Source organism: Ctenocephalides felis, unplaced genomic scaffold, assembly GCF_003426905.1.
Source record: "Ctenocephalides felis isolate EL2017-DRISC unplaced genomic scaffold, ASM342690v1 CF-g0.4_SCAFFOLD_03571, whole genome shotgun sequence".
Lineage (NCBI taxonomy): Eukaryota > Metazoa > Arthropoda > Insecta > Siphonaptera > Pulicidae > Ctenocephalides > Ctenocephalides felis.
In genome coordinates, this window is record NW_020539725.1 from 57,016,423 (window position 1) to 57,030,561 (window position 14,139).

A 14,139-nucleotide genomic window follows, 5' to 3' on the forward strand; every position below is an offset into this window, starting at 1 on the left:
AAAACTAATGAGCACGTCTTCCCATCAAAAGGAATCGAATGTTTTTTAAATCATTCAAATCGGTTGATTTCGTGGACAAAAAATTATATCCACACACACACATATACAAGCATTTGAAGCATTTTATTTAGATTTTTCAAAACATTGTATATTATATAACAATACTACATTGTCTGCCAGCAACACATCAAAAGGCCTTGATTTTGATTCAGTTTGATTTCAATAACAATTTTTAAGCACCCCAAGAATGTCCATTTTTATGGCGGACAAAATGTGACATCTAGTCAAAATTTGCGATCTCATTTCATGCAAAAGATATGGAAGAACTTACCTACTAAAAACTAATGTTATTGCAGCTAAAAAGAAATCAACACTTCAATATTCACAAAATCACAAATTGATTAAATAAATATTTTTCATTGCTTAACTGCTCTCTATAGTCAGTCAACCCCGCGCCAAGTAAACTGACTGATTTTCAAAGCTGTTCGGACGTATTTAAGTATTAATATGTTAGTAGTTTTAATTCATTTTAACAAAAAAAAAATCTGGCAAATTTTGAGTGATAATTTATATTATGAACTGCACTTTGGAATTCAACGATTATGGTTAGCAATTATTATTCATGAACAACATAACTAAATATTTATTCTATTCAATGAATCCTAAAAAATTATGACATATAATATGAAAGTATAAATATTGTTCATATATATAATCTTTATTATAAAACCAAATTATAATATAACTCTAATGATTTTATAATATTTGGTTTCTATGCTTTGGCTCAAATATACAAATATGTTTTTATTAGAAATATGGCAATTTGTTATACAATAAATTTATGAAAATACTATTACTATATACATAAATAAATTTTATATTTCATATAGTTAGATTTACTTAATTTAGTCAAATTAGTGAAACCTAATTCATATTTAAGATTATTTCATATAATATATTAACTATTTAAGAAAAAATAAAACAATAAAAACGGCACACGATGCTCATAATTTTCATATATATATATTAATAACATCACTGTCAAATCACTTAATTAACTACACCAAATGTTAAAACTAAATATAAAAATCCATTTTAATTCTTCGCAGTGCGTTTCGGCAAATCCACATAAATTTTTTCAGAATCCCTAATGACTGGAGGAGGAGCAACATTTGAGTCATCAAAAAGTATGCATTCTTCACCTTCTTTGTCATTTTCTTCACTGCGATAAACTAAAGACAGACCTGTTGGGTTCATATATGCTTCTGGGGTTAAACTATTATCGACTAGAAAATGTAGGCCCTCATGTTCACTTAATGACTGTTCCCGAGGGCATACATAATCACAGTGGTTACATTTATTGGTACCTTCTCCGCCGTGGTGAGCGGTATGTTCTTCTAAAGATGCGGCAGTCAATCCAACAAAGGGGCATGATTTGCAACGATGTTTGGCCTCAGATTTTAATGCTTTTATTGCTTCAGCTTGTTTTTGAGCAAAGCTCATCGGACGGTAGTCTTTATTTTCTTCAATATTTTCCAGACTACTGTTATTATCAGAAATGCCTAACAAGGAACGTCTAGCTGCCTGAGCATCAGCACTGACTTGGTGTTTCTTCATATGCTGAACATAATTAGCATAATATTTAACAGAGTAATCGCAAGCTTCACATTTATACCTCTGCTGTGCCCCATGTAAAGTCATGTGCACTCGATATTGTTCTCTTTTCTCAAACGCCGATGGACATTTATGGCACTTGTAGCGTTTTTCGCGTGTGCGTCCATTTTTCACGTAAGTAGGATAAATAAAATCGGGATTTCCATGAATTTGAGTTCCGAACTGAGGATCAGCTAGCAATGTTTGAGGCGGGGGAAGTTCATTGGAATGCATCATAAGACCGCTTTTGGTTCGTTCAGCTTCAGTTTTCTGTGCAAATAGATCAGTACCCGAAAGCGGTACCGTATCCGTACTTCCACAGTGCAATTGCTCATGTTTTCTCAGATTACCCAAATCTCGAACCGAGTAGTCGCAATATTGACACCGGAAAGGACCCGAACTGCCGTGCAACGTTGTATGGTGCTGCAAAGCAGACTGTTTGAAAAATCGAGCAGGGCAACGTTCACATGAAAAATGTTTGTTAGGTACACGACTAGCTGTAATTGCGCTATCAAAATCTGATTCTTCAATAACACGATTGACTGCTATCCAAACTTGCTGTCCGGTGTTTGGTCTATTCATCAATAAAGCCGTTGTTGGCTGAGGATGCAAAATGTTTACTGGGTGAACTTCTTGCAACTGTTTTGTTTTATCTTGATAGGCAGTGGTGTGTACAATAGAATGTGATTGCAAATGCGAAGCTTGTCTCGCACAGTATGTGCAATATTCGCACTTGTGAGGCGAATTTGAATTGTGGTAGCGAGCATGAATTTGCAACTCGCGTTCAATAAGAAATCTAGCTGGGCATTGTTCACAGAAATGCAGCATTTTTGTAGGTTCTGAATCGACTTCCTCAATGACACAATCATCTTCGGTATCTTCTGTTTTGATCTTTTTAGCTAGTGGCCCGTCGACGTCCAAATCTCGTCCATGGACACGCATATGTTGCTGCAACAAATGCCTTTTGGAAACGCTGTATGAACATTCGTCGCATTGATATTCTCCAGTTTTAGCAACGTGGAACATAGAATGGTAGGTATATTGGGCTTTGCTATTGCTGACATAAGGACATGAATTACACTTAAATCTAACTGCCGAACGACCATCGCGTGACATGCGCATTTCAAAATATTCCTCTGGATCTTGAACGCCATGCAAAGTTATGTGTTGAATCAAATCTTGTTTGGATACTACAAAATATTCACAGAAAAAGCATTTGAAAACTGATTCTGAGTTAGGTGTATGTTGACGGACATGCCCTTCTAAATCTATTTCGGATGTACCACTATACGGACACATTTCGCATAAAAATTCTCCTTTACGTGGCTCAACTTTATGTGCAGATAAGTTTAATTCTTCTGCTGCATCCATATCGGCTGTGTGGACGCGTATGTCACCATTGTGCTTAAGACGACAATGACGCTATAATAAGAAGAATTTCATGTTTAGTGTCAGCGAAAACTTTATAATGCTAAAAAAACCTAAACACAAACACAAATAAATAAATGAGTACAAAATTAACTGTAATATATATGTGTATATATCCCGAATAGTGATTACTACCAAGCATGCAATCGGTAAATATTTTATACAAAGAGTATGTTTAAATCTTTTTGTAAGAATGAGAAAAGAAAGATTTCCCTGAATTAAAATTTATGTATTATGTCATTGAGAATATAATATATTAGGATCACTGTGCAACCACCATAGTATTTATTTGTGGAATATGTTAAAATCTGTGTATGAAAATTGAACATGAAGGGAAAATATAGTCGAGATTGAAATAGATGTAACATAAACATATAATTATTGAAACGAAATTTCAAAAAGTAAACTAAATATATCAAGAAGTGATAAAACCAAGAATAGTATAAAAATTGCAAAATATTTCCATGCACCATAATCATATCTTTGAACTTACATTATTATAACAGACATTTTTTTTAAATGTGTAAAAATTAATTGTTTTAGTTTATGCAAAATGTAAAAAATTTATTAACTGGGTTTGTAGTTTTCACTTTAACTCAACATATTCTAGATATTGAGATACAACTATTTTATGCAAATGTTTTAAAATGCAGTACGATAGTGATAAAATCATATTTAATTATCCTTTCGTTCTATTTTGTATCCTATTAATATAAATCACCCGTTTTCAAAGCGAGTTTCCACAAAACCATTCAAATTAATATATCAATCAATCCACAACACCTTAACTAAAGAAGCAATCATAATAGAGATATTACTAGCACTTTGCTAAAAATAATTGCATTTGTTATTTGCAGCTCTTTTTAACATAAATATAATTCACCGGTAGAAAACCACTTATGATTGCTTCTGCCCACACCGAGTTAGTAAGCGTGCACCATCGTGCATGTGTTTGGTTAATACCTGGATAACATGCTTCCAGTTTGATACTTGATGGCAATGGCCGCATCGAAATGGTGCTGGCGGCACTTGTGGCGGCGCCAGCGAAGTATTCACGTTAACATTAACCCCACCATTCACCATTGTTAAGTTTTGCTGATGTTGGCCCATATGCATGACACTTGCCTCATTACTCTCACCGACAAATTGCGAAGTGTTTCCCGATGACCATCCCAAACCGTTGTTATTATTATTTAAGTGGCCACTGTCATTTGATGACAAGTCACTCGTGAGATCGAGAACCTCTGGTTCACCTGGCACTTTAGCACCCGCCTCAATGTAGTGAGACTTAACATGCTGCAGGACAATATCTCGGATTGGATGTCTGTAGAAAAAAGAATAATTTAGCCTGCATACTTAATATTACTTCATCATATCAATAAATTTTAATCCAAAGATAGTACTTTTACTTTATTTACTCACCTGAAGTGGCATTTCTTGCACTTAAAATGTTTTTTCTTGTTGTCATCACTGAGAGATCCTGCATGCTTCAGGGGTGGTGGTGGCCTTACTTCACCACTAGCGTCACTTTTGGCAGCTGAAGAAGATCTTGAGTTAGCTGGTGTTAGTCGAGGTAATTCTAGGAAGCTTGATTCACTATGTGGTGACATATTACCTAGATGTTAAAAAAATGATTGTTATTATCAGCCAACACATTGAAGATAAAATGCACACTGTGGCAATATTTATTGATCTAACAAAGGCATTCGACACGATAGATCACAAGATTCTGATCAATAAACTTTTAGAACTAGGAGTGGAAGGCATTCTTCTCAGTATTCTAAAGGAAATTGCACAAGTGACATATGCAAATTAACATGTGGAGTACCACAAGGTCAGTCCTGAGGCCTGTACTTTGTATAGGTGTTTTGTACGATCTCTCATACCAGGCACTTCTGCCTGTCTAATATGCATAAAATTTATATTAAAATTCAAATAAAAAAAAATCGAAGGCAAATATATTGAAGGCAATGGGTTTGGCAGACAAGTGAAGAAATTTTGTTTCTTTTACTACCTTGTGTAAAGTTTTCTGCTGCCCTGCTTCGCTTATGGCTGACTGATGAGTGAGTTGCATGAGATCCGTCCGTGCCATCAGCGACTCGCATGAGCGTCAGATAGGCGTTGTATTTCGAATAGTTTCGCCTCCCGGTTTCATCCGTCATCAGGACCCTCGCCTCCTCGTGGCATTTGTCACGGACTGACTTCAGACGAATGTGCTTCGTAATATCCCAACGCCAATTTGAACGATATGAACACAAAGAACATTCGAATGGTTTTCTATTCAGATGTCCCACTATATGAACGTGAAATCGAGATGCAGTCGTGGCCCAGAAGGAACAGCTTGGGCATTTAAATACCTAAAATTGTAATAAAATTTAGTGAAACTGTGAAATAAAAATCTTTAAAAAAGACAATAACTATCAGTGTATGATCAGTGATTGAGTGTATCAGTGATTGTCAATGTTAAGAATATTTTTGGGAGTATTCTGGTCTAAGGGCATGAATTAGATGCGATATTTGAAAGGCTGTAAAAAAGACGAAAACAACATTTTTACTATATTTTTATTACAGGTTATTAATTAATGTCTTAATAATTTAGAAAAAAAATTAAATCTGTCATTTTGATTTTGGAGATGATGAAGTGTGGGGTTTCAATTTATTGGCACCTGACCATGCCCAAAATTTTAACCCTACAAATAATCTTATCAAAAATATGTATATATTGTTAATCTAGAATAATGTCTACAACTATGGACAAGTTAAAAAAATATTTTTTCGAAAAATAACGACAGTGGAAAAAGAAATTTTGTTAAAGACAGAAAAAGAAATTTTATCTTCTAAGATATTCGAAATTTGAGGATGACCGTAATTCATACTAAGGAAAAGTCTATTAAAAAGACTCTGTATCGAGGAGGATTATTGTGATCAAACACTAAATCTCCGAAAATAATTTGAATTTTGAAAAAAGCTGTTGCACACATATTCTTAAAAAGCTAAAATTTGAAAACATGAGCCAAAATCTCTTTTTTTTTTAATTCTAGACCATAGCCAGGAACCGACGTTTATATTATCAATGATTATGTTCTATGCAGTCAAACATCATCATGACAATAATGTGTCAGCAGTAAATAGCTAAACCACGTCAATGCAAATGTATTGAATTTAACTTATCATCGTCACCATCAATCCTTAAACGCATCAACTTTCCTATGTCAATCAATCTTTCGATATATGGTATTTTTTAAGTGTTAATTTTGTGTGAGACCGACCTTTTTCTCTGCAATATGGTCGCTTTCTCTCGGCAGTGATTTAAGAGTGGCCCCGTAACCGGGTGCCGTCTCGACGCCGACGCAATACTCGGACTCGCTGATTTGCCCTTCTTCCATCGGACTGACCGTTCTGACACTCAAATCCAAACTGCTCTCCTCATCCTAGGGAAATAAAGACACAAATTAACATATTAACAATGATATTTTTTTTATTTCTATAAAACTGCAGGTTACAAAAATCCCATTTAATCCAACAAATCTATTCTGAAACTGACCAATCATTGATTGCCGTAGATATAGCGAATCTGACTTGCACGATGCGGAATGTAACTCAGAAATACGTTTTAATATTAAATCAGATAATAATATTAATTTGTAGTTCACAAAATATTAAATCAAAAAGTTACATTCATATATTTTATTTTGCAGTAACATATTCAATTTATGTATGATATACTTCAAAATAGTCTTTTAGATCCTACAGAGTATACCTCCAAATTGTGGTAATATTAAAAAGATTTAAAAAAGACTCCATGCCTTTAATTATAAAGTTACAGGAAGGACGACCTGATATTATATGTACATCTTTTTTGACTTGATTTATTTTATAGGCCTGTGATTGTTCAATGAATCACGATTTCCATGACCCATGCATAAAAGCAAATAATAGCAGTCAGTCAACAATGTCGTTACGACTTGGATTGAGCAACAAGTATAAGAATTACGTAAACTGTTAATGTGTTCCGTCAATATAATTTTTTTTTTTTTGGTTTTGCATAGGAAAATAAGAGCAGAATACTATTAGTACTTTGGTTGTATTTGGATGGATGGATTATTTTTGAATCTTTTTTTATATTGTAAGAGAGCATGCAAAACCGTAGGATTTAAAAAAAAATGACTTTAAAATAACAAAATCTTCTGACCATTGTTAGAGATTTTGGAAAATAGACACATGAACTGGTAGTAACATGAAGTTCATTTTCAATCTTGTCCTGGTAATTGTTTGGCAAATGAGCTGGAACGATTATTCCTTGGAAGATTTTAGGATTTTAAAAAGTAAAAAAATATCATTTGGGCATTTACTTTACCGTGAATCAAATATGCAAAATGACTAATCGGATAAGCCTAGACATTTGCATCTATAGAATGTATGCAATCGAATAATAACTATCAAATTAGTTATCTTTTGTATTAGTTTTATCACATTTATTGAGCTATTGTACTGCGATTTTACTAATTTTAGATCAATTAAAGTTTGATTTTCACAGATTTTACTCTATTTTTTATTCTATTAAGGTTTTGCTCAGATCTGAAACCAGGTTAGAGCAAACCCGTGCTTTAAAAATACCGTGCTCTAAGGAGGGTGATATCAATTCTTAAACCGTATTAGAGCAAATCCGTGTTATAGAAGTACTGTCATTTATTGTTATACGGGGGTTACCTGTACACTGGTGCTACGTTAAAATGATTGATTGATTGATGTATTATTCTATTTAGAAAAATATAAATAAATATTTTTCATTCGTATTTGCATTTATAATACTTTAATGCGCCTGAGCTGTATTCTTCTACATAAACTTATTAATTAATCTTTATAATTAAGACATTTGACTAAAGTAGTCAGCAAATAGCTGCTGAAATTACCAATATACAAGTTGCAAAACTATTCTGAATTTAATATGTATTACTTTTTAATATGATATATTAAATTAAAAATAATATCAAACATTAAAATAAAGTGACCTAATTATGCTTAAACCAACATTTAATGCTTAAAAATAAAGCTGATAAGGGAGCGTCCATTAATCACGTGAGCCAAAAAGGGTGAAAGTGGGTTTGACAAAAATCACGAAATATCAGGGAAGGATCTGGTAAGATATCAAGTGTATTTATATTTTACCTCAATTTAAAAAAAAACTAAATATTTTCAAAAAAAATAAAAATTTTTATGATTTTCTCTAGGTACTAAAAATACACGTGTTGTGTGGGGGAGGGGGGGTTAATTTTAAATATGACCTATCAACAAGGGGGAAGGGGGAGGTCCAAAAATACTTAGAAATCGATCACGTGATAAATGGACGCCCCCTAAGACGCCCGTCATTTATTGCTAGTTCCAGGTGCTGGACATTAACCTCACAATGAAATTGCTCTATATAAAGGGTTACTAAAAATATTGTTTCTGATGGCAAACAGTGCCACCAGAATCCTCGAATGATTAAAATTCCAATTTCCCTTACCTGCATCCGCTCCTCCATGTGCTGATCGGCACCTCGTCCCGGCGGCAGCGTGTTCCACACAAAGACCACGTTCTCCATGGGATGCGGCCCTTGGAGGTCATCAACCGGCGCAGTTGAAGCCGATTCTGCTGCGTCCATGTCAATTGTCGCGTCCGCCTTGAAAATGATAATTCACACACTTTGTAGCTAGTAAAAGCACTCTCATATGGCACACATATAAACGAACTAGAATTATTGCAGGGGAGGAAAACAGAGAAATAAGATAAATTGAAACAATAAACCTAATTAGTTAATTACTATAATTTTCGATGTTTTTATAAATGTATGAGTTCTGGAATAATTTCAATGATTATCGAGAAAATAAAAAACAAACAAAAAATTATAGTTGTTTACTGATGTGTAGGGATACATATTTGTATAATCATGAATTAGGGGGCGTCAATCATTAATTAATCACGTGAGCGAGTTTTTAAGGATTTTTAGACCCTCCCTCCCCCTTGGTGATACTTGGTGATCACTCCCCCCACTCCTCCACCAAACATTACGTGTGCATTCAGTTTCGTAAAATATCTAAAATATTTGATTTTTTTTGAAAATGTTTGATTTTTTTTAAAAAATCAGTCAAAAAATAAATACACGTGATATCTTACCATACCCCTTTCTCTCCCACGTGATGCTTCGTGATTTTTTGTCAAAACGCCCTCCTCCCCCTAACAACCTCACGTGATTGATGGACGCCCGCCAGATGCTAATCTGGGAGTTTTACTGAACATAGTCAGATAGTTGGTTATTTGATATGAGTCATTGGTTCGGTTTTCACAATCTAATTTCTTTGTGCCCCGTTCTACCCATAAAATCTAATAAGTTAATTATTGTTTCTATGAAAGGTTGGCCGCCCCTGGTAAATAAAGATTCACTTGCGTTGTCGTATATCGTACGTTTCATTAACCCACAATTATATCGTTGACACCGGCAAGAAATCCAATATGTACATAGTATCACTTATCGCTCGTTACATTTAAATAAAAATACATGTAATTTAGTAATGATGGAATAGAAAATCTGTTCAATGAGGAATAATTAATTGGAAACCAATCATGCCAATCAGCACCACAAATTATATTATGAACGATGATTTAAATTAGTTGACCCAACAAACGTTGTCCAGTGAAAACGTAACGTCTAAAAATAAAATTTATAGGCTTAGAACAGCTAGAAAACCAACTAATGTCTATCTAAACCCCATAGACGTTGTCCAGTAGAAACATAACAAAAATAATAATTAAATCTAGGGCAAATTTAATTAAATTAACATAATGTAAAGTAAATTTTACATGAGAGTGTTTATTATGCTTTATATCAAAATTTGAGTTGAATCATCATGAAGAATAAAAAACATATATTTTTTCTCTATCTTAAGAAATGCATCCAAGGATGCACATGTTGTAAAGACCTTGTGTTCATATGAGTAATTTCAACGAGCACTAAATAAACATTGCCAGTAGCAATAACATATTGCAACATGCATTAATGCAAGAAATTGTTACAGAAATTATAATGTGGAACATTTGGAAAACAATTATTTCTTGTGTGAATAAAACTGTTGTACTTCATTCAACATTTGAATTAATAATTTGAAGAAAATTTACTTATTTTATTAATAGACATATATATATATATATATATATATGTATATATATATATATATATATATATATATGTGTGTGTGTGTGTGTATGTGTGTGTATATATATATCTTATCCGATTATAGATATATGTTCTTTATCAGGACTTTAATATTGATAAAAGGCCTCGTATTTTATATATTTCAATGAATTAGCTGATAATATAAATTGCCAATATTTCTTCAAATATATGAAAAAATGTAATCAATGAACACCTTATCATATTAACATTTCAGCAACTTTTAAGAAAATGTGACCAGTTAATTGTAAATAATTTTCTAAATCAAAATTCATTTCAATTTTAAAAATGACTCACCTTTCCATTTGAGCTGCTTTCGCTGGAGGCTCCCATCGAATTAGTGGAATTCTGCAAGTCTGCATTGGCGCAGGTCGCCAAGTGTTGCAGCAGATCTGCACTCGATTTGCATCGATGCCTGCAGTACTGACATCTAGTTGAACGCAAAATAGACCCAGATCTGACACTTACATCCTTTGTTTCCATCGAATTGCATGTCTTTTGATGAGAAGCAGCCTCAGACAAAGAGCTAGACACGTGTCCACAGTTATTGCACGTGGCACTGCCACTTTCGCCAGCGTCCGTCAGTAGTTTTTCTTTGAGACGATCGAAAAACGAAGCGTTCTTTTTGAGTACTTGTGGTTTTATGTTGATTACCTCTTCAGCTCCAACCAATGAGGCGAAATCTTTCAAGGCACTATTTTGCGATTTGGCGCAGATTTCGTTCATGTCCTTTTGGCTCATTTCCACGGAGTTCGCACCACTCGACCGTCTAGAAGATGCGCTCTGGATTGGAATCAAATTAGGAATAGGCCTGGCCGCTTTCCTAGGTTTTTCAGGTTCTTCACTGCTAGATTTCTCACTATCATTTTTAGTTTTCAGTTCAAAACTTTGCGTTTTATTCGGCATATATCCGTTTGTATAACTGTCATTTTCAGCAAAATCATCTCTGCGCTTGATGGAAGACTGATACGATACCTTTTTATTCTGCTCAATCGTTGTATCGTTGTTGTTATTCAGTGACGCGTCCATCAATAGACTTGTATTCTTTTCCTGCAAAAAACGAATCATTCTTTAACTTTTTTCAACAAAACGTCATAAGGTTATGTTAAACTATCTTTTGTTTCTAAGCCGATCAAGGTTGTAAGACGACGGGGGTTGTGGCAGAGCCTACTCGCCCGACAAAAATAGTTCAAGAAAAATCGATAACAAAAAACAGTACCTAAATTCATTTCGATGCGTATCAACAAATATTGTCGTCTAGGAATTATATTCGGATGAAGAATTTCGAGTGTTCGCGAAGAAAACAAGACACATTAGCGTAGGCAGACAATGGATATGATATTTGTTTCTGCCTCGCCAATGTAATTATAGTTACTCTGTCATCTCATAAGAGGAGAGCTGGCGGATGATTATAAAAAATTATAGAATTAGTTTCATTTGATATAGAGACTAGTTCAATCGCAATAGAGAAGATAATTAACAAAATTAGGTATACCTTTATATTTTTTATATATATTATGATTATGTTACTATATAGACTATATAATATAGTATAAATAATATATATTAAATATTATTTTTGAACTGAATGAAATTAGTTATTTTATTAGTTATTAGACTAGTTCAATTGCAATGGAGAAGATAATTTAAAAAAAATTGTAAAAGGTGTACCTTTAAATTTTTTATTATTATTATTGGGGTTTATACAAAAACCGGCATTTCAGAAAACCGGTTTTCGAATAGTATTTTTTTCCGAAAAACCGGTTGTAACCGGTTTTCAAATTTTATATAATAAATAAATTTTTGCTCGAATATTCTGAAATAACAAAAAAATACCGACAAATTTAGTGTGATTTAAAGCACTTATGACAAAATTTATTTACTGTTCAATTTTATTGATAGTAAAATTTATTTTAATTTTAATTGAAAGAACAAAGAAATAATAGTTGATCTGGTTTCTATATTTATTAGGTATTAGTAAATTATAAAATTCATATCGTCTCTGAAATGAGGATCAAATTTCTTTAAACATATGCCTATAATACCTTTCATTTTTTTTATTATTATTATATAGTAGTTTTTACACCTGTCCTTAAATGGACAACAAGTAACACTGTAGAATTAAAAATGACTCCAAAAATTCAAAATCCTCTAACCGTTGTCAGAGATTTTGCAAATTGACGTATGGAAATGAATCATGAAATTCTTTTTCATTTTGCCCAGGTAGTTTAGGATGATCTTCGAGGCGGCTTTTGTAATAATCTGAATGTGTTTGAGTTTCATTGTTTATTGTGTTCAAGTCGGCGACTTTAGTGTAATTTAGTGTAGTGACTTTGGTGTAACTTCATTTAGAAATTTATTCGGGCATCTTTGAATTTTGATCACGTTTGATTTGGAAGCTGATCGTCATTAACATCTTATTGTTTTTATTCCACTTTATTATTTTTCTAATATTATTTCTATTATTTACAAATTTTATTTATTTTACTTAATAATTTTATTACTATTATTGATATTTGCTTTTATTTTGTACTCTATTTTATTTGAATTTATATTATTGTTCATTAATGTTACTAGATGTTATATTATTTAGCAGTTGTAACAAATATTGTAATTAAAAAATAATTAACATCTTTTTGGCCATTTACGATTCATTTAGTTTCATTAGTAATTTATAAGAAGAAAAACTATTATGATATCAGGTTATGATGGTATAATGAGAAATATTGTAAATAACCTCCGTTGATATTTTGGCTCCAGCTCCTTCATTAACAAACGTAATCGTTCTGCATAAGGATTAATAAACGCATGAATTATAAAAATGTGCCATTAGCGTGCACATATTAGTACAAATTGTGAAACATCTCTAGTCCAACAGCAGCTAAACAAATATTACTACACTACATGTTGTTAGTAGTACGTAGTCTTTCTGTTTGTTTATTTTTCTACTAACGACGTCCTGCTCGTACCAGCATCGACATTGCTTATTATTTATCTTAATTTGCCAAGAAAATTAAAGTAAACCTCATTTTTGTTGAGTTTTCATTTTAGATATTACTTATAGAAATGATTACGGCATAAAAATAAGCTGGACGAAAGTAAGTAGAAAATTGGGGCTAAAAATTTATGTTACCTAAGAATAAATAGATTTTTTTTGAGGTTTTATTCATCTGGCAATTACAACTAACCCAAAGCTGTTTTGTTTGAAATATTATTTAGTTCTATATTGTTTATTTTCGCTTTCATTATTATAATCTATTTTTCATTAGGCACCCCTTGTTAGGCTTATTGAATAATAACATAGTTCACTGTAGAATAATCTTCATTGCCTTTATATTTTCAGTGAAATATGCATTAGCATAGCTTCTTATCAAAAACATGGTATATCATAATCCAAATAGTGAAGCCATTTAGATCCAAAGTTCTCATTGTAGATAATAAAAAATAAAGAATGCGCAAAAAACTAGTGTAAAAAAATCATACATACACATTCATAAAATATAAGATTGAAAATTCGATCGAGCACATTTGGAAAAAAATGTTTTGGTGTAAATTTTGCATGGCCTGGTCAAACATTCATAGAATGGAATAAAATGCTTCCTAAAATGAATTGTACTAAGAAAACAGGTAGTTATAAAATCCTACTACATATTATCGATATTAAATATATGATGATTAAAATAGCAACCAAAAATTTAATTTTGAAATTTGAAACAATTTCATTCATTTTTCTTCATTTCTGCCCCTATTTGTATACAATTTATTAATTATGCATTTGTATACAAATTTTTAATCGATTCTGATGACCCATATATTGAAGGAACTGAAGTTCAATAGATTTTTAAAAT

The 14,139-nt window shown here is 32.5% G+C and overlaps 1 protein-coding gene across 1 annotated transcript in view; it reads right to left on the bottom strand.

Annotated features, from left to right (window-relative positions):
• Nucleotides 1–1,065: 1,065 nt before the first annotated feature.
• LOC113384676 overlaps nucleotides 1,066–14,139 on the bottom strand; it is a 37,909-nt gene continuing 24,835 nt past the window's right edge. Inside the window, 7 exon segments of the mRNA XM_026622427.1 lie at nucleotides 1,066–3,075; nucleotides 4,045–4,405; nucleotides 4,504–4,696; nucleotides 5,096–5,438; nucleotides 6,351–6,512; nucleotides 8,588–8,743; nucleotides 10,589–11,341. Of these exon segments, the coding sequence (XP_026478212.1) occupies nucleotides 1,096–3,075; nucleotides 4,045–4,405; nucleotides 4,504–4,696; nucleotides 5,096–5,438; nucleotides 6,351–6,512; nucleotides 8,588–8,743; nucleotides 10,589–11,341 (3,948 nt within the window). The 3' untranslated portion in view covers nucleotides 1,066–1,095.